The sequence below is a fragment of the Ostrinia nubilalis genome, chromosome 11 (genome assembly GCF_963855985.1).
Source record: "Ostrinia nubilalis chromosome 11, ilOstNubi1.1, whole genome shotgun sequence".
Classification (NCBI taxonomy): Eukaryota; Metazoa; Arthropoda; class Insecta; order Lepidoptera; family Crambidae; genus Ostrinia; species Ostrinia nubilalis.
Window position 1 is genome coordinate 3,614,263 of NC_087098.1, and position 26,044 is coordinate 3,640,306.

General features: G+C 35.5%; 2 protein-coding genes across 4 annotated transcripts in view; both read right to left on the bottom strand.

Annotated features, from left to right (window-relative positions):
* The window catches only part of LOC135076114 (serine proteinase stubble), a 203,538-nt gene that overhangs the window by 165,421 nt on the left and 12,073 nt on the right, over positions 1–26,044 (bottom strand). For both annotated transcript variants that reach the window (XM_063970578.1, XM_063970577.1), the window contains exon 2: positions 17,373–17,456. In XM_063970578.1, coding sequence (XP_063826648.1) covers positions 17,373–17,394 — 22 coding nt within the window. In that variant the 5' untranslated portion in view covers positions 17,395–17,456. The remainder of the gene's footprint in view (positions 1–17,372; positions 17,457–26,044) is intronic.
* LOC135076076 (uncharacterized) lies at positions 475–4,563 on the bottom strand. Of its 2 annotated transcripts, none has more exons than XM_063970529.1 (2): positions 4,106–4,563; positions 475–4,014 (listed from the first exon to the last, which is right to left on the bottom strand). In XM_063970529.1, the coding sequence occupies exon 2, from the start codon at positions 2,314–2,316 to the stop codon at positions 1,069–1,071; it is 1,248 nt and encodes a 415-aa protein (XP_063826599.1). In that variant the 5' UTR covers positions 2,317–4,014; positions 4,106–4,563; the 3' UTR covers positions 475–1,068. The 2 variants fall into 2 exon arrangements, with proteins under 2 accessions (XP_063826599.1, XP_063826601.1); XM_063970531.1 differs by having other exon boundaries at positions 475–3,847; positions 3,935–4,563.

Sequence of the window (26,044 nt, forward strand, 5' to 3'; positions counted from 1 at the left end):
GAGCAGGTGCTCCGCAAAGACCAAATGGCATTACCTTAAATTTGAACAAGCCTCTCCCTGGAACAGTGAAACTAGTTTTCTCTTGTGACTGTTCGTCTAATTTAATTTGCCAGAAACTAGATTTAAAATCCACAGAACTGATGTACTTAGCATTTCTAAGGCTGTCTAAAATTTGAGGTATGTACGGGATAGCGTAAGCATCACCTTTAGTGACTGCATTAAGTTTACGGCAGTCTAAACAAAATCGCCATGAACCGTCAGATTTAGGAACCATAAGTACGGGATTATTCCACGGACTTTCACTAGGTGTAATAACATCTAGCTCCAGCATCTTATCTACCTCCTTATGTAACTCCTTAGACTTCTCAGGTGACATGGGATATGGCCTACACTTAATCGGTGAAGCTTCGCCTGTGTTTATTGTGTGCTCAATAAGATCCGTCCTACCTAAGCCCTTGGTTTCAAAAGAAACACTATGAAACTGTTTGATCATCCTGTCTGCCAATTCACGTTGTTCCAAGTTTAAGTTTTCAAAAGACTGAATAAAATTGATAGGCTTGTCAATGTTCGATGAAGTTTTAAGAAAATTTTTAGGTGCCTCTACGTAACAAATATTTTGAAAAATCTCTGGCATTAATTTAAAATTTTTCCAAAAGTCTACTCCTAAAATGACATCAGAGACAATTGAAGGAATGACATAAAATGTAATTACCTTTGTGACGTCCTTAAATGTAATAGGTAATGTGATGGTTCCTATAGTGCTACAGAAAGACCCATCAGCAACAGTAACCGTTGATGCACACGACTCATCCAAAGAGTAACCCAGATCAATGAAACGTTGGTGTGCTCCGTTACCAATAATTGAAATTGCAGCTCCAGAATCCAATAGTCCGCAAACAGTCATGTCTAAAATGTTCACGTTCAAATATGGCCGAACATCATTTATATTAGGTTTAAACAAAACCGAAGTAACGTTGTTGTTTTTGAAATAAGAATCAACAATGTCCAACCATTGTTTATTTTCAGAAGGTTCGACATCTTCTGAAATAACATTACTTCGGTTACCTGCTAGTTTTTTGAATTGGTAGCACTCTTACACTTAGCACAATTTTTAGTAGTGTACCCTACTTCACCACACTTAAAACATAACAACCGTTTATCCGTACAGTATTTTGTACTATGTGTATTTGCCTTACACTTCAAACATAAGAGTTTTTTGTTAGAAGTTGGTTTACTGTCAGAAAAGGGTGGTTGTGTGACAGCAGTAACAGGCTTTGGTGATTTACCCTTGTAAGTGTACTCTGGATTCATACACGGCTGTTTAGATGGTTCATTGAAGGTACTAGTTTGCTGACGTCTTACTTCAATTTTACGACATTTATCCTTGAGGTCAGCAACAGTGTCGAAGTCGTGTAAAGCTAACAATTCAGCATAGATAGGCCTAATATTATGTAACAAGATCTCAATCTTATCTTGTTCAGAAAATGGCCGTTTCAAACGCGAAAACATTCCATTCATGATAGCAAAATAAATGTGGGTAGGTTCATCCTGACCTTGTGTACGAGAACGAATTTCTCCTATTAACCTATAGTCATAATCTGCAGGTGCAAACTCCTCAACCAATAATTCACTTAGTTCCTTCCACGACGAGACCTGATCTTTGACACCTCTATACCATAAAAGTGTTTGATCATGGAAAAAACAAAACGCCGACTTAAATAAAACACTATCAGAAACACCAAAAGCCGTCGCGCGTTCATTAACTAATTCCAAAAAGGAATGCACACTGGAATCAACTGAAAACTTTATGTTCCAATTTAAAATATTAACCTTCGATGACTGGTCCACAACAACAGTTTCCCTACAATCGTCTGACTGTAAATTGGAACTAGATTCCCCATCTGACTTGTTTGTGACGAAGCCTTCTAAAACTGAAAGGCACATGTTCAACTTCTGTTTTAAACTAGCATGAATAGCTGCGTCAACAGATTCCTTACACGCTGCTAGCCTATCCAGTCGGTGAAGCAAGTGGCAATACAAAGCCTTCGAACGAGTCAGCTGATACCGCTCCTTAGTCTTCTTGAAATTATCTAAATGTGATTGTAATTCCTTTAACTTGCCAGAAATATTGGGCAATTCCACACTAGGTTTAAGTTCTTCATCAATAATTTCCTCAGGACTAAACTCAGAACACAATGACTTAAGTTGTTTTTTCATTTTGGGAACTGTATCTTCCGGAGACTCAGATCGAACAGTTATCTCATAAATAAGTTCGTCGCGTAATAATGAATGGTAGTAAACCGTTTTGGTATCCATTGTAAAAAGCTATGTGTAAAATAAACTAAGTGGCAAAAATATTATTTAAAAATTTTTGAATGAAAATGTATTTAAATTGTCAAATTTGTTGAGAATGGCACCTTACAAGATTGGATGAAACCTCTCACTTATGTTCTAAAACACACAATAACAACAATAATGTTATTGTTTAAAAAAAATACAAGTAATAAACAAGTATGTAAATAATTACCAAAAAAAACAATGTACTAGGTAACTTCAAATTAATGTTATATGTCCGCAGTGACACAAAGGAAATTGTTACCTTAGTACAAAATAACAGGTAAATAGGTACTTTGTTATCCTATTACATAAACTAATTTTAAATTTCAACAAAAGTGTTTGTCCTTGAAAAATTAATTAAAATTAAAGTAAGTAACGGGTTATATGTTTACATAAAGAAACACAAAAGCAGTGTAGGTATACTAAATTGATAACCTAACAATAAAAATGTTACTTACTTGTCCCAACTATAAAACAAGTTTCAACTCAACAAAATAACCAAACATTATGTAGTTCCTCATAAATAAGAGTAAGTACGCTCTGTTATAAATAGGTTATAAGTTTATGTTGTTAACAAAATGTGGGCCACAAAAATAAAATACAGGACAAACACAACACACAACATGAGAAATTCCCTAATTACAATAATAAAATAACTAAATAAAAGTGTATGAGAGGATAGTCAGCAAACAATGTCGCTTCTTTTATTAACCATCCACCCATAAACCTTTTACAAAAAGGGTGGCAATAATAAACACCAAAGAGGGGCGCCACTGCAAGAAAGGATTTTTTCCTGGCGGCTTGGTGACTGGAATTGAACCGCCACCGGTGCAGACTGAGAAGATGGTGAATTGTCTGCACGTGAAAAAGAGGTTGTCCGGCTTGCAGAAATTTATATAAGTTACCGTTCCTTGTGTGAAATTAGAAAATGTAAATAAAACAGCTCCCTCTCAATTGACACAATTTATTTTTATCTCGTATTCTCCTATATAGTTAACAATTACGATATTATAATAACTACTGTAATAGTGCCAATCTCAAGGGATTCAGGGTCGTTAATTAGGTTCGGTTTGGTGAATATTATCGCCACTACAAATTTCTTAAAACTCAGCCTAAATATTAAAAGACTCTACTAGTTAAGATAACTGCGCGATGTCAGGTCGGAAAGACTCCTACTTGAAGGATGGAAAAGTGGGTACCTTGGAAGCCATGCGGTTATAAGCCGTTACCCTGAACGTTCCTCTCTTCTTCCGGGGTCCAACGGGTCTCGCACACTTTTAGGTTCCAAGCAGCGTCCTCCACGGCCTCAAGCGCGCAGTGCCAGATGAAGCTCTTGCATCTCTTCGACAGGTAAGCGTTCAAACTCTTGCAGAGACAGAGGTTTGATGACAAGGAGGAAATGCGAAGAGATCAGCAGTTTAGAAAGGACAAATATTTGATACGAAATGAAGAGAAATTAAAATATATGAAATATCAACATGTAAAATATGAAATCTATGAAATCCCGCATCTGAAACGAAAAATACGTGTGTCAGCATCACATGTGGAACGTGGCATTAGGTTATGAAAAAAACCGCAATGGGAAAGAAATACTTACGAAGGCTGTTCACTAATTTGAGCTTCGCTCGCAGCCCTCAGCAACCCAATACCCTCATCCGAATAGAATTTAGGGAATCTCTGAAAGAAACGATCACATGAAATAACCACGTACTGGAATACGAAAAATATCAATCACGAAAAATAAATAAATTCTCCGACGGGAACTTACCTCATGTGTGTTATTTTTATTTATTCATCAAGAAATTATCGTGGATGCATTTTGCACCACCCGATTTGAAATAAAAGGAATTACATTCCCGAAAATAATCAAATTGCGGTTGCGCACGATCGACAAATTCCTAAGTGATTTGACAGCTCCACTGACAGCCGCTCTGTCATAGACATCGCGATACGTTTCGTTTCGCCGTTTGAAAAAGTAAATACTGTACTAATAAAACCATGATGAAAACAATTTCCAGAACACTGAAAATATTCTATTTGAAAAATAGAATAATCAATATAAAAACACTAGGAAATGTTTCATCAAAGTATATTTCAATTAACTGAGCAAAAAGCGCCATCTATTGCAAATTAATTCTAAATCACGCCAATAGATGTCGCTAGTGGTATCCAAAATCAGAATATTGAGAAGAAATATTAATTTGTGAAAAAACAGCAAACGGCAACGTTACATTATATGAATTTATGCAATTCATCCAGGAACTTCAACAGACTAGACGTTTAGTAACTTTGCGAATTACCTAATGCTAATTTTGGTTAACGTGGTGAAATGATTTAGGTGCTGTAACTTTAATACAATAGTAGTTATTTCGTGGAATTCATTAATTGTGGTTGAGTGACATGAATAAGTAAAGAGAACTGTTATTAGTAAATAAGTAGTAAATGTAGAGTCGATATTAATCCGCATTTTATTGCCAGTTTACGAATTTCTATCCGAAGCAAAATAGCTTTACGATTAGTTTACATTATAGTTCATCGCTAGCGAATGTGTCAAAAAATCTATAAAGATTTAGTTTTTAAAAGTGATCGCTAAAAGCGCTGTACAGTAGATACTGTCATTTTTTACGCAGTCGCTAGCGAACACATATTATTATGCTCGTATTCACAAACATTACTATGAGGTCTCACAGTGCGCGTGGACGCACAGGGTGACACACGAACCAATCACAGAGCTCTATTCAACGCTGTGCGTTCGATTTGCTGCTTCACTTAAGCAAGCATCGTTTGTGAATACGGGCGATAATGTCAACTCATAGTATTCGCACAGAATTAATGAAAATGCTTTTAATTCACATTGCATTGCTGGTTCTACAGTCTTCCATTATGTCATTCCCTTTTGTGGTCATTAACAAGCAATTTTCACGTCCGCCGCTTTTAATGTAATTGCCATTTAAATGTTTCACACAAAAATCCTTAAAAAGTTACCTCGTTGAGGTTAAATAAAGAAAAAATACAATATTGTCTCTATTTCACATTACGGAGTGAAATAAAGAAGGCTTACATTGAAGTTCATTAATAATTACAATGAAAAAGGACATTGATTTGTTTTTTTTTTTTTGGATTTATTTATTTGTCGCTGTTTCCCATGCAATTATCCCATTACGAGTGACAAAAATCAGAATGAAGCTTCGGAAATAGTTACGTCAAAACATAAAATTTCCACTAAAGCAATTATAAAGAGGACCTTTTTACTGAATTTGCTTAAAGTCCTAAGCACATCAAGTTTAACACGCTATCTTTACAATCATCCTTGCCTCTTACGTCATAAGAGCTACATCCTAATTGACCTGATACGTACAATTGATCTGCCTCTTAATCCAAGCTTGCAGATGACAGCACATAAAGCTTAACACTGTGGCATCTTATGTACTTCTGATAAGGGTTATTTTGCAATAAAAATGTATAACTTGATATGCTTCTGAAAGAGACGTTGTGTATGGTTTGCGTGCATATAAAGGCCCAACAACTCATCCTCCAATGGATACTTCGAAATACCATAAACGGGCACCAGGAAGCGAAGTACTCTCTCACAATAAAACTCGATAATAAAATCGGAGGTGTGGGAAACAGGCGTAAAATAAGATCGAGTTTATAAAAGAAAAATACAGAGTAAGTTCACTCGTATCAAATGCCCGTGCAAAGTCATATAACCATTGGGAAATTGGACTCCACTGTAAGAGGACGACACTCTTAGAAACCAGAGGCAAATGGAGGTTTTGAGCTACGCTGGCCTTCACTGGTTGGGTTTTTATTGGCGGTCAAGCTGTAGATCCTGGCTACACAGGAGTTGCAGCGGTGGGAACGAGAGGTGGGAATAGTCCCGTTTTGTCCACGCTGGCCAAGGTTGGGGAGACTTGAGTTGCATCTTATGACATGCTCGAGGAGAGTGGTAATTCACTTTATCCGTTTAAATAGTTTAAGTCAATTAGTTTTTGAATAGCACTTTGCAGTTGCACGTCCCAGTAGGACAATCGAGAATAAACTGCACAGGTGCTTCAATAAACTCTCTAACTACTTACTTCAATAGACTCTTTTTAAAACATACAGAAATTACTTATAAACCTTTTTATCTGAAATATCACGTACCTAAATTGCATAAATAAACGATGCTGATATCCGGTGATGGTCACCTACCAGATATCTGACAAAGGAAAAGTTATCTAACAGATGAGTTCCTAATAGACTATCAGGTACTTTTCTTTATGAAACTGGTTTAAAGTTCACTGATATTGAATTTACTTTACGTAACTGTATTATGTCAGACCCGCGGCATTGAAATCCGATACTGTATACAGTAAACCTTGAACTAGATGACCACTTTCGATCTTTATTACCAGAGGCGTAAGGAGGATAACAGCTCACGGCGACTGTACAAAATCAATAAGAAGTAACGATGTTTTTATATCTTTTAAATATTTATTCGGTAATGTGAAAAATAATACGGTACCGCGGTTCGGTCTCGTAAAAGATAAAACAAATGATTCGAAGGCGCCGGAATAGTACCTATTGTTTTTGGTAAAAAGCTCATCGTTTATATTCTGGTTATATTTTCACTCACGAATCCTTTTTTATGTGACAGGAGGCAAACGGGGAGACGGATCGCTTGATAACAAATCCTGTGACAAATCCACCTTATATTCGAATTTTTATATATCTAGTATACAATCAAGATTACTGCGCTATGTGCCTAGTTCATTTAAGAAAATCCAAACAAAATACATCAATCATAATGACGATCGCAACTTTTTTAATGCAAAATTGTTTAAAAAATATTTATTTAAAAAGAACACAAAACCCAAATGATAAATGGATCGTACTCTGCACATAATTTATGATTTCACGAAGTAAAATCTATTGGACTCAATTTGTTTCCACAATATTTCCTTTTTAGGGTAAAAAATACCCGAGTGTAAAATGAATACATTTTATTATTTCTGAAATTCAGAATCTGAATAAACATTTGTGGTTGATAAACGTTTTATTTTCGAAAATAATCTCCTAGGTTACATAAATCATTACTTTTACCATTTATTACACCCACACTCTTATTTTCCCATTAAATCCCACAACAATCACAGAGTTAAACCAAAGTCCCGCCGTTCACAATACGCTAAATTATTCATTGCGTCAAATTAACACTTTTAATTTCACCGCTCACGTAATTGTCGAGTAAAAGTTTTAAAATTCCAATCACGGCCAAAACCGTTCCACTGAATCAAGTCGGATACACAGTGCAGGAAGGGAGAGAAAAGCCACTGCTAAAAACACAATTGATATCCATGTGAAACTTCGTGTATTGATGCTATCTCGCCGTTAATGTCATTCGTTTATAATACGCGTAATATTTTGCGTCTACAGACCGTTGATATTGGTCAATATGTCATTATCTTTTTTTTTTTTGTTGTAAAATATTACAAAAGAATGGAAGGTGTTATTATTAAGCTTGACGTATCGTCGTCTGTACTTCACGCTATTTACAAGATTATTGTTACCGTGAAACATATAATACGTATTATATCTCGATCTTCAAGTTAAATAGATCGATCGTATAACAAGCTGGTGGCAGTTACTATAATAAACATTCAGTATAGAAAAAAGAACCCATACCTACAAATGCTAGCGTGTAGTAGTTAGGCTATGATATAAACACAATACATGGTGAGATTACTGCATTAAATCTTACTGTGTCGGCACAAATTCTAAGAACGTTTTCTTACGCAACGGGTGACAGTTTCGGCAATGATGTCAGAACTAGCCCAGCATCCTTAACCCCAAGAGCTAAGGTCTAATATTGAATGTAGAAAAATTCTATAGTTTTTCCAAAAAGAGGCAAAAGCAAAATCACTTTCACTGTTTCAGATGGATAATGGCTTTTTGTAATTAAGGCCGCGGCGACGGGCAATTCTCGATAATTTGCTCGGATTTGGCTCCGGCCCAGCTGATTGGTTCGCAATAGAAGTAATTAGAGACATTGTTTTTGTAATCCAATTGGTTACACTGGATGAATCCAAAGCTTTTGTTCCGATGACTATGGATAGGTCATAGTTTTGAATACATATTTGGCATTGTTTTTTTTTTGAGAATTGTTACTTCATTACTTAAAAATCGTCAACAATAGTGATGTGAGTCACATTAGATCCACAGAAGATCATGTTAAAACCGATTACTTTATACATCATTAAGAAGTAACTAACTAAATCAAATTAAACTTACATCAAAAGAGAAATCTAGTCGTCTTAATCTTAAATCATAATGAAACCAATCCGATCAATAAAAATTTAGATAAAAGAGTAACTAAATGTGACATTATAAATCTAAGTATTTGGTATAAAAATGCGATACGGCCTATGAACAGGTTACACAAGTCGCATGAGTTCACTGGAGGTGTCATAGACCTTATAAATTATCGCCATTACTGCTTTAAGTATCACGTTTAGACCAGGTAAACTATGGATTGAGGAAGCTATCCAGTCTTATAGGTAGGTAATCCATTTTCCCAATAATCTACCTCGTAGGGTAGTCTGTAGACTGGTGACGCAGAATCTGAATGAAAAGCTGAACAGGGACTCCTTGGCCCTCTTTAGTGAAGCTTGGACTGTCATTGGCTGAATTGATTGATGATTATGAAAATGATTTTCCCAATTATCTTAAGCAAAAGGTAAATCACCGTTTCAAACGCGACACTTTTACATATGAATGCGAAGGCTTAAAATCTTACGTCTTCAAATTGCGTAACTCTTAAACTTCCTCTAGACTGGCTCGCCGCATGTGACAGTGGCAACACGTGTTTCAGGTGTTTTCGGTGTTTTCAGTGAAAAATCAAAGCTTTAGCGTTCATTTTAAGCAAATAACTTAATTCTAAGCTTAGTTATTTTTAATAAGTAAATACAGGTGACGGTCTTATCGGGTAAACCGTACTAACACAAATAATTTCGCTTATTGTTAAAAACTTAAATATTTTCTTTTTTTTTTCTCTTAAAACCCTGTAACTTTGTCAAAGCTGTTTACGTGACATAGGCGAAATCATGGTTCTCAAAACCAAGCCGTCGCCAAAATAAAAGAAGAAGAAGAAGAACATCATCATAGATAATCCAGAAAACCAGTTAGGTAATTGTTTAAGTAAATGTAGTAGGTTGTAGTGTGTATTCCTATAGCACTAGTAGCGCAACATTATACTACAAAGTACAAAGCAAACCCGCCTCTGCGTCGCCCAAATATCGTTTTCACTTTTTACGAGGGCTTTAGTAGCGGTCGCCATAACCCGCTATAGAACCAGTCGTCCATACATTGGCGTATGTGATAACTGCACACAATCCACTGAATATTGGATACGAAACGATCGAAATTAAACGTCCGCAACACGAACTCGCTCGCAATTTGATCTCGATGCAGATGCCAATATGTTTTGTTCATTCTGTTCCAGTTGGATATGTAGACATAATACTGAATTTGTTAATATAAAAGATTATACGAGCAGATTCATTATAAGTATTATTTGAAAAAGTCAAATTCTACCTAAGACGATTCAATCCGGGCGAAGCTTCTTATGTAAGTGAATAATACAAATTACGTAATGCTGAAAGCACAGAAAACGTAAAAGACTCTGTAGCGACATTGATCTTAACCTTCAACAGCGTCGTATAAAACCATTACATAACTTTATTGCAGGGTTCATCGCCCCGAACTTATCTATAGATCAGCTGATCGGTCTCGCGATGTCTCATTCGATGCCATTAACGATTCTATTGGATTTCAATTATTTTTACTGTTAATAGCTTCTTTTGAGATGGTATTAGATAACCCCGAGTGTTGAAGAAACCGGTTTCAATTTGCACCTAGCTAAATTGAAAAAGCGAATCAGAGAAACAAGTATAAGCGTTTGGTGATTGTTTTTGCTGATGGAGGTACAGTAACATTCGTTTCAGACGATCGCTGTCACGATACACGATTATATTAGTTTTCGTATCGATTATAAGTATTGAAAAGACTATGAGGTTGAGAATGACTGCTGGATAGAAACCAACTAGAAAGACAAAGGGCAGCGATAGGCAGATCTTAGCTAACGTTACATACAACTTTGGTCTCTCAAAATGAAGTGTGTATCTCTGAATTTCTAGAGCAACTGTAGAAACAGAGAGACTTAGTTTGGCATCGATTATAATGCTTTCATCATCATCATCATCATTTCAGCCATAGTACGTCCACTGCTGAACATAGGCCTCCCCCAATGCTTTCCATGTTGATCGATTGGTAGCGGCCTGCGTCCAGCGCTTCCCTGCTACCTTTACGATGTCGTCGGTCCACCTTGTAGGTGGACGTCTCACGGTGCGTCCCAATAATGCTTTCCTGTCTCTAAATTGATGGGCCTTTGTGTATACTCATACCTATTTTCATTAGTGGTGTTATCAATAGGGCATACTTACTAAAAACCAACAATTGCGTCAAGGTATCACGGGCCTTCAAGTCAAATCGATAGGCCTTTGTCTATTATTATTGTGTGTTTTAATTTGTTTGTGTGATGACCTATTATGACGTTTCTTCTTTTTTTTTCTGTCTATTTTAGGACTGATTAAACTAAAACTTAAAATCAATACGCAACCGGAATTTTATTACTGGCAGGCAACGCTACTACTAAAAATTATAATCTCGTTAAAAAAACTAGACCCAAAAAAGAGGTTTTCAGCTCCCCTAACACCAACTCGATTCGTATCACCACGACTTACGATCGCAAGTTCGCAACCGGTCTCGACTCTACTACCCTTAAACACCATCAGCTCGATGACGTCAGTGACGATTCAATTATCGATACTCGTTTAATCACTCGGTGGCATCTTAATTAGGTTCGCTCATTAATTTTCACGGCATTATTTATGGAGCCGAGTCAATTCGATAATTTATCGACTTTGTTCGAATCGAGAACGTAATTTATGGTATGAAATATAATTTGTCATACCGCAGGATTGTAATTGTAGAGATATATTTATCGTTAATTCATTGGACCTTTCTATTTTTTTGTTTTTCCATCTTTTGTTTTCGAATAAAGTTTTTTGTTTATTATCTATACTTGCTGGAAATATTGATACGGAGATTTCGTTAGTTCGTTCGTTCGTTTCAGCCGAAAGATGTCCACTGCTGGACAAAGAAGATTTATCTGCGTCCAATTTTGTGGAATGCTTTTTAGAAACCAATGCAGTTTTCTCCACCTTATAAATAATTGAATCCTTCAAATGTCATCAAAATAAGACACAATAAAACTCAACTGTTGGCTCTGTTCGACCAGTCGTACCATGAGTAATAAAGGTTCTTGTGTGAAAATCGCTCTTATTAAAACTTACATAAGCTCCACAGTGTTAATATTGTTCTACTCTACGTGGTATGGATTTCAATCCAACGCGTGTAACTTACTAATTAAAAAATATCTACCGATCTAAATCAGTGTATGTTTACATTATCAAGGCATATTAATATCACGAAACTAGTTTAACATCAGTTTAAACTAAGCTCTATTTACTTGGCAGTTAGAATTACAACACTATCTCACAAAGCTGTTAATGAGATTGTCACTGCTTGCCTAAACATTGACACGTCTCATATCCAAATAACGGATAACGCTACATCGTTATACCGTTAATTACCGGTATTGATAACGCCAATTACATCATAACACGTTATTACAGTGTTCGGAAACGTGTGAAATACATTAGGAAATTGGATGGTGATATGGTTTCTTAATAACGTAGCGTTAATTATTTTCCGAAACGTGATAGAGACGTCGTTAACGGTATGTCATTAATAGATATTAATGATGTTTGATTAATACTATGAATGATAATGGTAGTGAAAAATACATGCGACAAGCAGGATGGCAGTTTTGAGCTAGAATTCAGAAAACGGTTGCTTAGTGTGAAGTCATGCTTTCGAGCAAGCTATTGCAAATTAAGTATTTTCCATAGGTGACTCTAAGTACAGCTTGACACAACCATGGGTTCAATGGACATATTATGACGTATTCCCCGTTATGTAGAACATTTAAGAAAGAACTATTTTAAACCATTTTCGCAAAAATACAGTAGATATGAAACTGAAATTCTGATATTGTTTTCCTAAAAACAACTTATTATGTATGCACCATTAATTTTATGCCCGAACAATGACTTTCATAAGCCCAGTTGATTACGTATCCATTTTCACAAAATAATCCCTTTGATGGACCAAAAACACTTTCACTGTTCATAAATTTTAAAACCGTATGAAAAGGCGAATATTCCAGCGATGACCCATTGGCACGGTTACAAAAACAACGCTTAATTACCGCGCTGCAATTAATTATTCTACGTTGCCACTGTGCTGTGTCAACAAAACCACAGTATACGGAGGCAGTGAATAAGAGTGAATAAGTGAATGAGGGAAGTGAGAGTGAGTAACTACAAAATAAATCAAAAGAAGTAATCTTTTGCCCACTACTTTCGTGCTGTTTCTAGGCTGATTAGGTTTAGGAATATAAAACTGCATTAAATCATTAATAATGTGAGTTTCTCTATAAATCACATACAATACTCTAAATAAATTTATTCTTACTTATTAGTTACATGTTTTTTTTTTTCGCTTGTGGTACTATTTTTTTGTCTAGTAAATTGAATATCATAAAAAATAAAAATACAATATCAACAGTTTGTATATTATTACAATCTGTTAAGTCACTCATAGTCCCTACTTTTTTTGCCTATTTTTTTTTATTAAGTTTTATCCAAGCAAACTAATTTACTACATTACATACTGCGCTTTTTACACTGTGACCCGATTGAACCGTGGCGGTTGGTCCACGCACGAGATCTCGTTAACTACGCTCCGAATAAATATTATTAAGCTCGCATGCACCCATCGTGGCGTGAGCCACAGACTAATTACCCATGGTTTTGAGTAAACAGCGTAGAATTTGCATTGCCGCTCTTTTTCTACATTCTTGCATATTTTTGTGGACATCTAAGGAATTGGGAAAGTTACAAAATGCATGTGAATTTGGCTTTACTTGTTGTAATAGTATTAAAAGCCTTACGTATCTAAGAAAAGATTTTTAAAGTCAATATTTTTTCAGATTTCAACTTGATGTGCCTTGCCTTAGTCTTTACCTACGTATACTATTTGAAGACCACACGGGAAAAACAATGAATGTCACCTTTTTTGTGAAACTTACTTTTTAATGCCATATGTTAGCTTTTTAGGGAAACATTCTATTTCAAAAATCAGAATTGGGTAAAATCGTCGTGGTCAACTGTAATAGTTCAATTTGTGTTTGTTTGTCCATGGCAAGAAACGGTTATATTATGGACCATAACTTAAAACTTATTTAAACAAATCGAGTTTTAGAAGTACAGGCAAAGCATATGTTAACACAGTAATAAGTTGATTCAAAATCTCACATAAAAGAGTCTAAAATGAAAGAAATATAGATTTTCAAACTACCTTTAAAAACTGTTTATCTCTTAATTGTAGTTTTTTGACATTCTTTGTTTTTCCCGTGTGGTCTTCATTTAAGCTTGCAAAAGTGACGTAAGTTATGTAGCTTTTGCTCTACCTGGCCGTTATAACAAAACTAGCTTTTGCCCGCGGCTTTATCCGCGTGAAATTTAGTTTTCCACAGATCGTCATAAATTATAGCCTATATGTTATTCTGGGATATAAACAATAATACTCTAAAGCCTTATCAAAATCCGTTCAGTAGTCTTTACGTGAAAGAGTAACAAACATGTTAACATCCAGACATCCATACAAACTTACGCATTTTATAATATTAGTAAGATTGAAACATCAAGATCGCTGGTGTAACGTAATATTTTATTTTTTGGATTTATTATAACAAATATCACGATCATAAAGTAGAGTCGACATATTATTACGAGTACAACTACAGACGATACACAGTTTTTCGCTGGATTACTCGTCTGTACATCAATTGATGTTAATATACGACACGTTTAAAGAAACCCGACGCTTAATGAAGACGTTGGCAACATTGTAGCCGACGAAATTCCTTAAAATTATCGCAGCAAATAAAACAGATCGTAATCTTTGCGGCTGTCTCAATAAAATAACGAAAGAAAGTAAAGTGTCACGTTTGATGAAAAAATGCGTCGAGAGAATATACCGCGTTTTTGGTAGGGTTATCGCTGAAATTAATTTACGTATTACTTAGCTCCATTTCTAAGCGAGATTTTGGCAAAACCCTGGACTAAAGTGAAAGAGGCTCATAGTCCAGCTCCAGCAGCTGTAAAAGGCTTTGATGATGATGATGATGACTTCCATACTAAAACTGCAGTTGTTCCTTGGAATATATTCTTCTAACAAAACAATATTTTTGGCTCAGAATATCTTCCGGACAAAACGTAGTGTATTAAAAATCATAAACTATTCAAACACAGGTGCAGTAGTCACCAAGGAATATTACGTCTACCATCTTGGCAAAGAATGGTAGATCTTTCCATAGCTGTATGTAGATTTTATATGCAATAACATTAGATGTAATTGTATCTACCTTAAAAGAGAATTTTTGCCGTGCTCAGCGTATTTTTATATGCAAGAGCGACATAAAAAAACTAATTTGTTTCAGACTTGACATCCCTAACCACAGTGGTCATGGACATGCGACATCTGAACACAATGTCTCAAATACAGTAGGGACACTATAGGTGCACAGTACAGGAAGAAAATGATAAATGATACTAGCTGCAGAGTTCATTATAAAGTTGTCAAGCGTGTTTTAAACTTATGAGAAAATCTAATGTATCCATCTGCTGGTTTTTTTTTTCAAGTTTTCGACTTTGACATTTATACCATTTGGATCGGACTCGTGAAGAAGTAGAATTTTACAGCAATTTGAATTGCATAAGAATGGGCGGTGCTTCTCCAACCACCTCAGCTGTGCCTCATGAAATATGCAGCGCTGCATTAGCTGGAAAGCGCGGCACAACAATAGTTATAACGCGGATTATTTGTTGCCCCGCTTTGCATATTGCAGCGCTTTTTTGCCCACGGTGTTTTTACAAAAGGGCGCGCGCTTCCCATGAAAAGGAAAATTTTTCCCGGGTTTTTGTGTCGGATGGCGTACTACTGAGCTATGGCGCGTGTATGGTAATTTTCAACCGACTTCAAAAAAGGAGGAGGTTCTCAATTCGACCCGTATGTTTTTTTTTTTTTTCTATGTTTGTTACGCGATAACTCCGCCAATTATGAACCGATTTGAAAAAATCTTTTTTCGGCGTATAGGTAATACTTCAAGGGTGGTCCCATTTAAATTTAATAATAGAAAAAACAACCCCCAAGGGTGGAAAATTGGGGATGAACTTTTTTATACGCAATATCTCCGCCGATTATAAATCAATTTGAACGATTCTTTTTTTGTTGAATAGGTATTATCAAAAGGGTGGTTTCATGCGAATTTGAAGAAAATATTTCACCCCCAAGGGTGGAAAATTGGGGATGAACTTTTTTATACGCAATATTTTTAATTTTTAGTTTTTTTTTGTATTCACGCATTTGAAGTCGGTTTTATTTTTTTCAACCGACTTCAAAAAAGGAGGAGGTTCTCAATTCGACCCGTATGTTTTTTTTTTTTTCTATGTTTGTTACGCGATAACTCCGCCAATTATGAACCGATTTGAAAAAATCTTTTTTCGGCGTATAGGTAATACTTCAAGGGTGGTCCCATTTAAATTTAATAATAGAAAAAACAACCCCCAAGGGTGGAAAATTGGGGATGAACTTTTTTATACGCAATATCTCCGCCGATTATAAATCAATTTGAACGATTCTTTTTTTGTTGAATAGGTATTATCAAAAGGGTGGTTTCATGCGAATTTGAAGAAAATATTTCACCCCCAAGGGTGGAAAATTGGGGATGAACTTTTTTATACGCAATATTTTTAATTTTTAGTTTTTTTTTGTGTTCACGCATTTGAAGTCGGTTTTATTTTTTTTAAAAGTTAATTATATTGTTTGTTTTATGGCGTGAAATGGCTACTCATATAGAACCAATAAAACATTTTATGCCGTGTAATCCATACTTGATTGGTTGTATGAACATAATAGTTTCTGATACGTGTAGTTCATAATAGATAATGTTTTGTCAACGCATCATAAGCGTATAGGTATCTATCTACCCATACGTCGTTTGAGATGCGTTCACACGTATGTATCAGCACATAAATGCCACAAAAACTCTAATTCTACTAACATCTAGGTCGAAGTATCACTTCACGCGTAAAAGAAAAAACCAAAATAATCTATGAAGCGTATGGAACCGACAACTTCATCAACACAACAAGAAGTATAACGTGCAATAATGGGTATTAATAAAAATAATTTTCACCTGCACCACTCAGACACCTGCCAAACGCTCGGCTTGACACATCTTGGAAACGAACCACCTGACTGCATCCATCAAAGATTATGAAGCAGAAAATCGTGTGGACGCACGACCACTTACCGTGATACGGGACGCTTCAGTATAACTACCGCGCTTTATAAATTCTATTAGCCAAGACATAAGTAGCGCACTTATAAAGCCTATTAAGATCCGAGACACATAGACTGCTTGGTGCTTGGATATTTTTATTCGTATTGCTGTAAGATAAGTGTAAGGCTGGGTTGCACCACCGAAGTTTGACCGTAACTTTGACGATAACTGGTGCTATTTGTATGGATTTTGACAGCTTATTGACGTTTGTCAAAGTTAAAGTTAGATGGTGCAACCCAGCCTTATCTTTTAGTTGTGACACTCAAAAAGATGCTGGCTGTACTTACATCAAGATACATTGAAAAAGAGGCTGATGGTGACTGAGTTTATCGTGCTGTTCCTTCTCAGCACTGGCCTATTTATTGTCCCAAAGCAGTGGTAGGGTTAAAGTAATATTAAAACTGAACGCTGTACCATCGTCTTAGCGTATTTACTATACTATTACTAAAGTAATATTACATACCGGGGGCGCGGGCGGCATGCATATGTCGATCCCGGGCGCTCGCGGCGCATCACCGCACATGCAGCGCCTGTCTCCACGCACACCCTGCAACAAAATAATCAATTTTAATACATACAACATAAAGCTACTACTTAAGTATGCGGAAAATATTATGTCAGGCCTCCCACTCGGTGGAACGACGTGACGAAGGTTGCGGGAAGCACCTGGATGCGGGCAGCGCAGGACCGATCCTAGTGGAAATCCATGTTGAGCCAATGTTTAACAATGGACGTCATTTGGCTGAAATGATTATGATAATGAAGTATACTATGTTATTCGAAATAAATTAGGTGCTTCACTTATTGGTTTTTAGGGATTAAAATAAATGATTTAAAGGAAATTGCTATTATTTTCAACTACATATCCAGTTTCTTATATTCAAACTCTTTGCAAAAAAAGATGCTTCCAAGATACACTACCTACATTCCTATTAGAAATAGGTCATTAGCCACACTTGTAAAGATACTTGTCATTTCTCCAATAGACGAATGAGTCATAGACACATAAAATAATGTCATGTCGTTACAAAAACTGCCAGCTATTTACACATTACGCAATCCTCCGTTTTTGGACGAACGGGACCGAACGCTGTGCCACTTTGGTGACAATACAGACCACAGCCCATCAAGCTTAACACTGAGGTGTCTTATGACAATGCAATAGGTGTCATTTTAGAACAAAAATGTACAGTCTGATGCGAGATTGTATGTAGACGCGCAAAAACTGCGAGCATTCGAAACTCGCTTGTGTGAAAATTGTGTTGACTATTGATTGCTAATTGATAAGTCAGCTTTTAAATAAGATAACTTCGTGCAGACTGATTTATGAATCCTTTCTGTATACAGCAATGGAAATAAATAGACGACAAACGCATTATAATACTTAAAAGTCGCAGCTTCTTACTTTTTTATGCTAACAACTTTTTGCGGTATACTGTTGAAAATATGTCGTTGGAAATATAATAAATAGTATGAAATCTACTTTCAAATTTAAATAAAACAAATTTTAACCATCTGAAAATAATGCTTGAAATGTTATAAAGTCATATATAACATAAAATTATCAGCTACTAGTAATCTTTCATACGCTACAAAACAACAAAATTCAAACCAACGCTACCGAAAGAACTTCACGTTACAAAAATAGTAAAAATTAAACGCACACGCACTTCAGAGCCCCAACTGTCTCGAGTTCCGATATATAAACAAAAGTGAAATGTACAGACAACCGCACTTAAACTACACACTGTGGCCTCTTATATCGTTGTAGTAAGGGTGAATTTGCCATAAAAATGTATAGTCTTACGTGCGGTCTACTGTACAAAAGTGGAGTAGATTTCTACAATCGGCAACCGCACTGTCCATGATTAGCAGCAGCTATCCACGTTATTTATTAGTGCCAGTTTCCATTGTTTATTGCTCGTAAGACTGACGTAAAATCGGTGTTTCTAGCGAAATATTTTCGTATGTAAACGTATGGAAAGCGATGCATTAGATCTGCCGCCTCGTAGAGTCGTTGATGCGTTAAGTTTTTAAGTAAGGCAAGATTTGGTACCACTGAAAAGTGATTTCCTTCACTTATATACACATTGTTACTTTTAAACGCAGAAACACACTACATAATCAAAAAGCTACATTTTTTTTACTTGGATCTGTCTGAGTGCATCTCAATTACACCCGTACACAAAAAAATCGTTTTCGATTAGATTATAATCGCTTCGTAATGCTCCCAAGTTCACTCAGTATTATGTGTGTGGAACATAACAAACCCATTTATAACATCTAGAGGCACCGATTACTTTTAAGTGCTGACAGTCTAAGTAGTAAGACATGGAAATCAATCATATCAAATTATTGTGATATCTTGGAAAAATACATAACAAGTAAATTACAACTTATAAATTAATATTTAGACAAAATTACGTCTTCCCCCTCAACAACTATTTCAGTATTTCTCAACTTTTTTTCATATGGGTCGCAAAGACAATAAACATAATTCTTCAAACTATTAACCAAGTCGAAAATTAAACACAATTTCTGAACTACCAACCAGCTTGCGAGCCGCAAGTTGAGCATGGCTGAAATAATGGAAACGAGCGATATCTGCTGCCAAACGTAAAATTAGAAGCTGACAAAAAACACGTCCAGGTGGAAAGTAGTTACAATAATTTCTCCTAATGATTGCAATTGCGTTTTTTGCTGTACCGGGGATGAAACACGTATTGATACTTTACGATGTAGTTGGAAAAAACGGTGATATTATTTATTAAATAATGTAAAAGTCAGCAATTTATTTTTCAGAGGTAAGAAAAACGGTGTATGCTAGCTATAAATATTACATTTTATTTATTGTTTTAGGTATGTAAATAGTAACGTATTGTTCTAGTTGATTATATTCTTTTAACGAGTTAACAAAAAAACAAGATGAAGTAGGACTGCATAGTGCATATAGCAAAGCTAAATATTGTCGCTATTTATGTAGTTGTTGTAATACGACTAAGAACGATTTTTCAGCAAAAAATAAAGTGCTGTCCTAAAAGCACCATATTATAGTTCGTGTGTTTGCATGAAAGATAATAAAAACAATGACATTATTACATACATTATAAGTAATTTCGTTTCAGCCAAATGACGTCCACTGCAGGACAGGTGATTACTGTAAATAATTGAGATATCCCATATCTTCTATAACTTATGTCTGTGGTTACAGTGCATTTGAGATATTGATGACAGATCAGTTAGTTCCACTCCAAATAGTCATATCGTGCCATAAAATTTCGCATCTCATATCACATATTCCTGTAATTCAATCGGAATCGAACTGCAGACTGCGCCTGACTAACTGTAAGGCCCGGTTTACACCAAGACGGAGAAGTTTTTTGAATAACCAATCAGATTCCATTAATTGCACATCTCCACTCCGCTCCTCTAAGGTGAAAATGGATCAAGCGGAGAAGTAGCGGGCGAACTTGTTTTTCTATAGAATTTCACAATGGCGAGGCAGCCCGGTGCGGAGATGAGCGGAATGGTACGGAGATGTACGGAGCGGTCCGGTGTTTCATAGATAGCAATAGACTGACAGCTGACAGCTACGCACAGCCCACACATCTTCTCTCGTCTCCGCACTATTCCACTCTTCTCCGCTCCGCTTTCGTGGAAATAGCCTGCCAGCTTCCCCACACATATCCTCTCCTCTCCGCACCTCTCCGCCTTGTGGAAACCAGGCCTAACTGTACGCGATCATTAGGCGCGCGTCACCCGTCCGCTCCGCGCCCGCGCAGCGAAATCCGCTGACATCTGACGGTTAGCGTTTCAATTGGTATTTTTTAGCAATTTTTTCAAAGAAAAAGTCGTGCGTGTGCGCAAATAATTGAAATCTAATCTTTATTTCTATATCTCTGCTAATATGATAAAATGTTTTTATGTTTGTGATCATTGGAACTGCTCGACCGATGGATGTTTCGCTGATAGAAAGTTACATTCCTTAATGCCATTGATACTTAGATAAATATAATGGTTGTTTTCTTTGAAGAGAATTTTTCATATTTATTTACTCAACGTGAACTGGCTGTTACCAATAATAAGAACATAAGCAAAGATTAAGTTACAAAGTATTGAATATTCATTACTAATATCTACTAACGCAGCTATTTTTAACATCAAAAGTAGGTCAGATATAATCAAATAAAATAAATCTTCTCGGTGCATCTTAGATAAAACATAATAAATAAGCCTGAAACTGACAAATCTTAAAGACTACATACCAAGATTCGACGGCTTGGAGTCGGCGGCTTTATAATATCGACGACTTATATTTTTTATGACTTTTGGCAATATTATGTCAACGTTGACATAGTCGATTAAGTGCGTAGACTGCAAGTCCATCTTCTGCCTTACCTCAATTTTACTGACACCTGACACACTATTTTGCTGACCTACGAATGATCTAAGAAGGTCCCAAGCTTTTACTCCAGTTGTGCTCTCAAACACTTTAATACCACCCATAAAACGCAGACAATGCGTAATGGAATTTTAATAGACTGCCGTTAATTGATATGCACTAACAATGGTCAGGTAATTCAGGACCAGAAAACGTGGCGTGGGAAATTAAACTTATTACCAGGGAAAGTAGGTGCAAACTTGAATGGATGGTAATAGTTCGTAATAAAAAATTGCAAGTAGAAAGGTTGTGTTTTAATGGGTGAATTTGTCCCAGTCAAATTATCGTGGAGTGAAAGAAGTAGACAATAACGTGCACTCGGTTATAATAAGAGTAAATTGGTCTGCGGAAATTATTTTCGGTTTGGCGTAAGTGCGGACTCAAAGATTTAGAGGCGGGCGAACTTTTTGCTTGAATAACTATTTTAAGAGCTCAATTTGTATGATTTAACTGTGACGACAGCACTTGTGTTCATAGTAATATATCAGTAATTGTAACAGTCCTTTGCTTTTTTGTAAAAAATACAAACAAATAAAATAAAAAATAATAAAATTCATACAAGTCATTCTGCCAATTTTTTGGCAACAAAAGACTCAAAAAAATCAAGAACAAAATCAATCAAAGATCAATATCGCCGCTAGCTGTACAGTCATTGTTTTAACATTCAATGAAAATAGACAGTAACATTCTTCCTGCTTTTAATACAAATAACACTTTCTAATCGCAAACAAATAAACATTGATTGACAGAACACAATGATTAAAAACCAGTGCTCTAAATATACAAATAAGTGTTACAGCATTGTAAAATCTGCGCTTACGCTAAAAGTTTTTTACGACCTTTTTATGCTATAAAGAGGTATAAATTAGTTATTAAGGTTTATGTGAGAGAGATCTGAACGGCACTGGTTCAGGTAAAATCAACGCCATAAGCAGAGTTTACGATACTTTAAGAAAAACAAGTTGGTGTTCCATGAATTTTATATTAGCTCGTTGTAAATAGTCATTTAATTTTTAACTGTTAAAGTGAGATTAACATACCTACTATTTTATGGAGAATAAATAATTTGTAAGCCATGGAAAGCTGTACTTAAAAAAATCAACTAGAGTTTAATAACAAGAAATAAAACAAAGAAGCTATTTTTAGAGAGATCAAATAAATACTTGTTACGATAATTTCTTGTATAAATATCCTAATTTAAAAATTAGTTCGCAAGTCATTATTTTGAATAGGAAGTTAATGGCTTGTAGTACCTAGGATAATAGTTAAACTTCCGAACCGGAAGACCAGAAAGAAGAAGAAAATGGGGGGGAGTAGAAAGAGAGTAAGTTCGCTAATCTTGATGTCTGTGTGTCCAAAACATAATTGTCAGCAAATGGTCACAGCTAGACGCTTGCAATTCGCCTGCATCGGGGACACACTAACACATTTTACTCTAACTTTTAGCAGCAATCGAATAATGAAACGAGACTGCAAAACTTTTGCGAGTGTTTTTACGTAGGTATAGTCGGAAGCATATCAGAATGTACATGTCTGTTGCAAAGTAACATCTATTAGGTATAATTCAACTGCAAATGCTTAGTTTAATGTTCATAATTGTGTTGTCATTGGAAATTGTATAAGTTAATTGTATAAGGAAATTGTGTAACTCCCAATAAGAAATGTAGGTAGTTACGAGCTGTAGCAAATACGCGCAAGAATAGATACACTTCTAATGATTATTATAGCTTTAACTTTTAATGAAACATGATGACAAAAGACGGTCTTTTTCAAACAGAAATATTTGAAAAAGAAAATGATGATGAATGCTCTGATATAGGTACTTACAAGCATGCGCAATGTAAATAGCATTCCAACCATCACCTCAGACTATTTTTGTTGCAAAATGACATCTATTGCCACCACAATAAGATGTTGCAGTTCCATGTTTAGCTGAATGTGCGAACTGTACATAATTTCTGAACGAAAGGTACCGTTGGGAGTATCAATAACGCATCAGCGGCCATTACTGGACGCCTGCTCCCGCGCACCAGAGGAGTATTCTGCGATATTAAAAATAAAAAAAAATCGAGACAATAATATCAAAAATGAAAGAGACTTAATGTGTAGGTATTGATGGTTACTGAAATTAAAGAAACTCTTTCAAAAAAAAATAATCAAAAAGATAAGCTGATGTGTCAACAATGTTTTTTTCATACTCGATCTTTTCTTGCATTCAACTTCATCAACCCTGTAATTACTGAATTTTATAAAATGTAAATTATTAATTTAATAACTCAAAAAAACTTGCTTTATATTCATATTACCGATTTTTTACAACAAAAATTCAAAACAATCATTTGATTTATATTTTCACCGTGACTTTTACCTTTTACGAGTATTTCATTTTATAACAGAATAAGACTTCGCATTATCTTCTGAGCATTTCAAAGCAAATATCGAACGGAAGGCGCCGCGTGCGCATCGTGCAGTCAGCAACTAAAGCATACAATTCCTGAACCGTATTTTCATCGGCTTAAGGATGAATTTAAGTTACAATCTACGAGTAATAGAGTGATTGTACTCGATGATCGTTTATTTTGCTAAAAGCCTTTAGGCAACTGTTACGTTTAACTCAAATGTTATTCAGTAATGAATTCATTTAAACACAACTAGTCAAAGTTTTTACTGCATGTAAACGATAACAATGAACGGTAATAAATTAATTACCTAAGTACAATTAAAGTGGCAGCTTGTTATAAGTATAAAGCAGTAACTACTGTTCGTAATAGTTGTAGAATTATTTTGATCTCGTATAGGTACTTAAAATTAGTATTCCATTCACACTCCTTATGATAGTGTAAGCATCTTACCTACTTTACTATTGACCTAACAAAACATTAGAAATAACTGTATCGATACAAAATATTATATTAGTAGTGCCGAAGTGAAATATCGAAAATGATTTGCAATTTTGACATTACAGCCATAATTTATGCATGCGATATTTTTTATGATTTGCAAACATATTCGCATTAGTAAATATTGAACATATACGTAAGTTCGACGGCCTTTACAGAGCTTTAAGCTTCAAAGCTTTAAGCTATCGCTAAAATGGAGCTTAATAAGAGTAAAGTATGGCCAGCGTTTGTGATAATGTTCCACTACTTAGCTATGATAACACTGGTTATGGTCCACATTAGTCTTTGAATACAATGCCCAACAATTCCCAACTTTAAATTCAGGTACAACAAAGTTCAAAATTAGTCGTCAGTCTACAGCAATCAACATGGAAATTAAATAACCTTTATTACGTGAGGGATAGAGGTCGATTTTACTAGTTTTGTAGTTAGAATGGTGATTGAGTTGCCCCAATTTACTCGCATGCACAAAGTAGGAATATTCAGAAGACCACGCCAACAAAACTGAAATTTTTCTAACAAAATGCCTAAATAACATTGGCACCGAGCTGTAGACCAATCGCTTGGCAAGAAAAAGATAATGCCACATGGTATGAATTAGCTGGTAGAGAATGCCACATGACAATAAGTTCGCCTTTTGTACCGCTTTTTTTGTATGTGTATAAATAAAGATTTTAAATAAATAAAGAAATAGAAAGAACGTGGTTCTATTCCCGCTTAGGACAGACGACTTCCCGTATAATTCGCGATTAGTCAGTAATATGTATACCTAAGCAAAGGTTTCACCTAAGAATCGTAAGAAACCCAAAAAAATTTTGGATAACACAACTGCGACTTGCTTCACGGTTAATGACTAATTAAAATACTGCTCATATAGTGACTTGTCACCTCAAAAGTACTCGATAAAATACTCATGAATATGTTATTTTCAAACTTTGTTTGATCGGAACACACACTGTCAGCTATTTCGTTCATTATAATATTTGCTTTAGACAGCCAAAGTAGAGTCATCTAAGAACACATTTTTAATTCTATGAAAAAGCAAGAGACCTAATATAAAAACATCTTTACGAGCAGTTTTATTGCTTTTAAAGTCAATTGTTCAATGCAAACATAAGTCACTCATTCTATTGGAGTGAATCGGACGGATAGCACGTTGGAGTCTATAATCTAATATATCTCCGGCCTAAAATTGTTGTAATTAATTTGACGTGTGTCCTATTATGTCAATAAACACAATTTCCAAATTAACCAAGTGTTTCTATGAATAGTCAATAACTACCACATATTCTTAACACACAACCATCTATACTTCTATACTAATATTATAAATGTGTAACTCTGTCTGTCTGTCTTGCTTTCACGCCTAAACCACTGAACCGATTTTGATGAAATTTGGCATAGAGATACTTTGAGTCCCGGGAAAGGACAAAAGATAGTTTTTATCCCGGTTTTTGAAACAGGGACGCGCGCGATAAAGTCATTCTACGACAGACAAAATTCCACGCGGGCGAAGCCACGGTCGGAAAGCTAGTTCCATATAAAGGATATATCTACAAGACTTGTAAAAAGAGAAGCAATAGAAAATGTATCCTTCCAACACTTTTCTTTTTGCTATTAATCTGTAATTGGAGATCTGCCTTCATAAAATAGAGGTGTTATTTTCCCCTTCAGTATCAGTACTACTGAATAAAGCCTTATGATTATTATTAGCTATTATCATAATTAGTTAATTCCGATCATCGCTGCGCGTGCGTCGGCGTGAACATTAAGATACACGGGAATTATTGCAGG

Excerpts from the sequence above, each read along its gene's own strand:
- LOC135076076 (XM_063970529.1), bottom strand. The coding sequence starts at position 2,316 with ATGGATACCAAAACGGTTTACTACCATTCATTATTACGCGACGAACTT.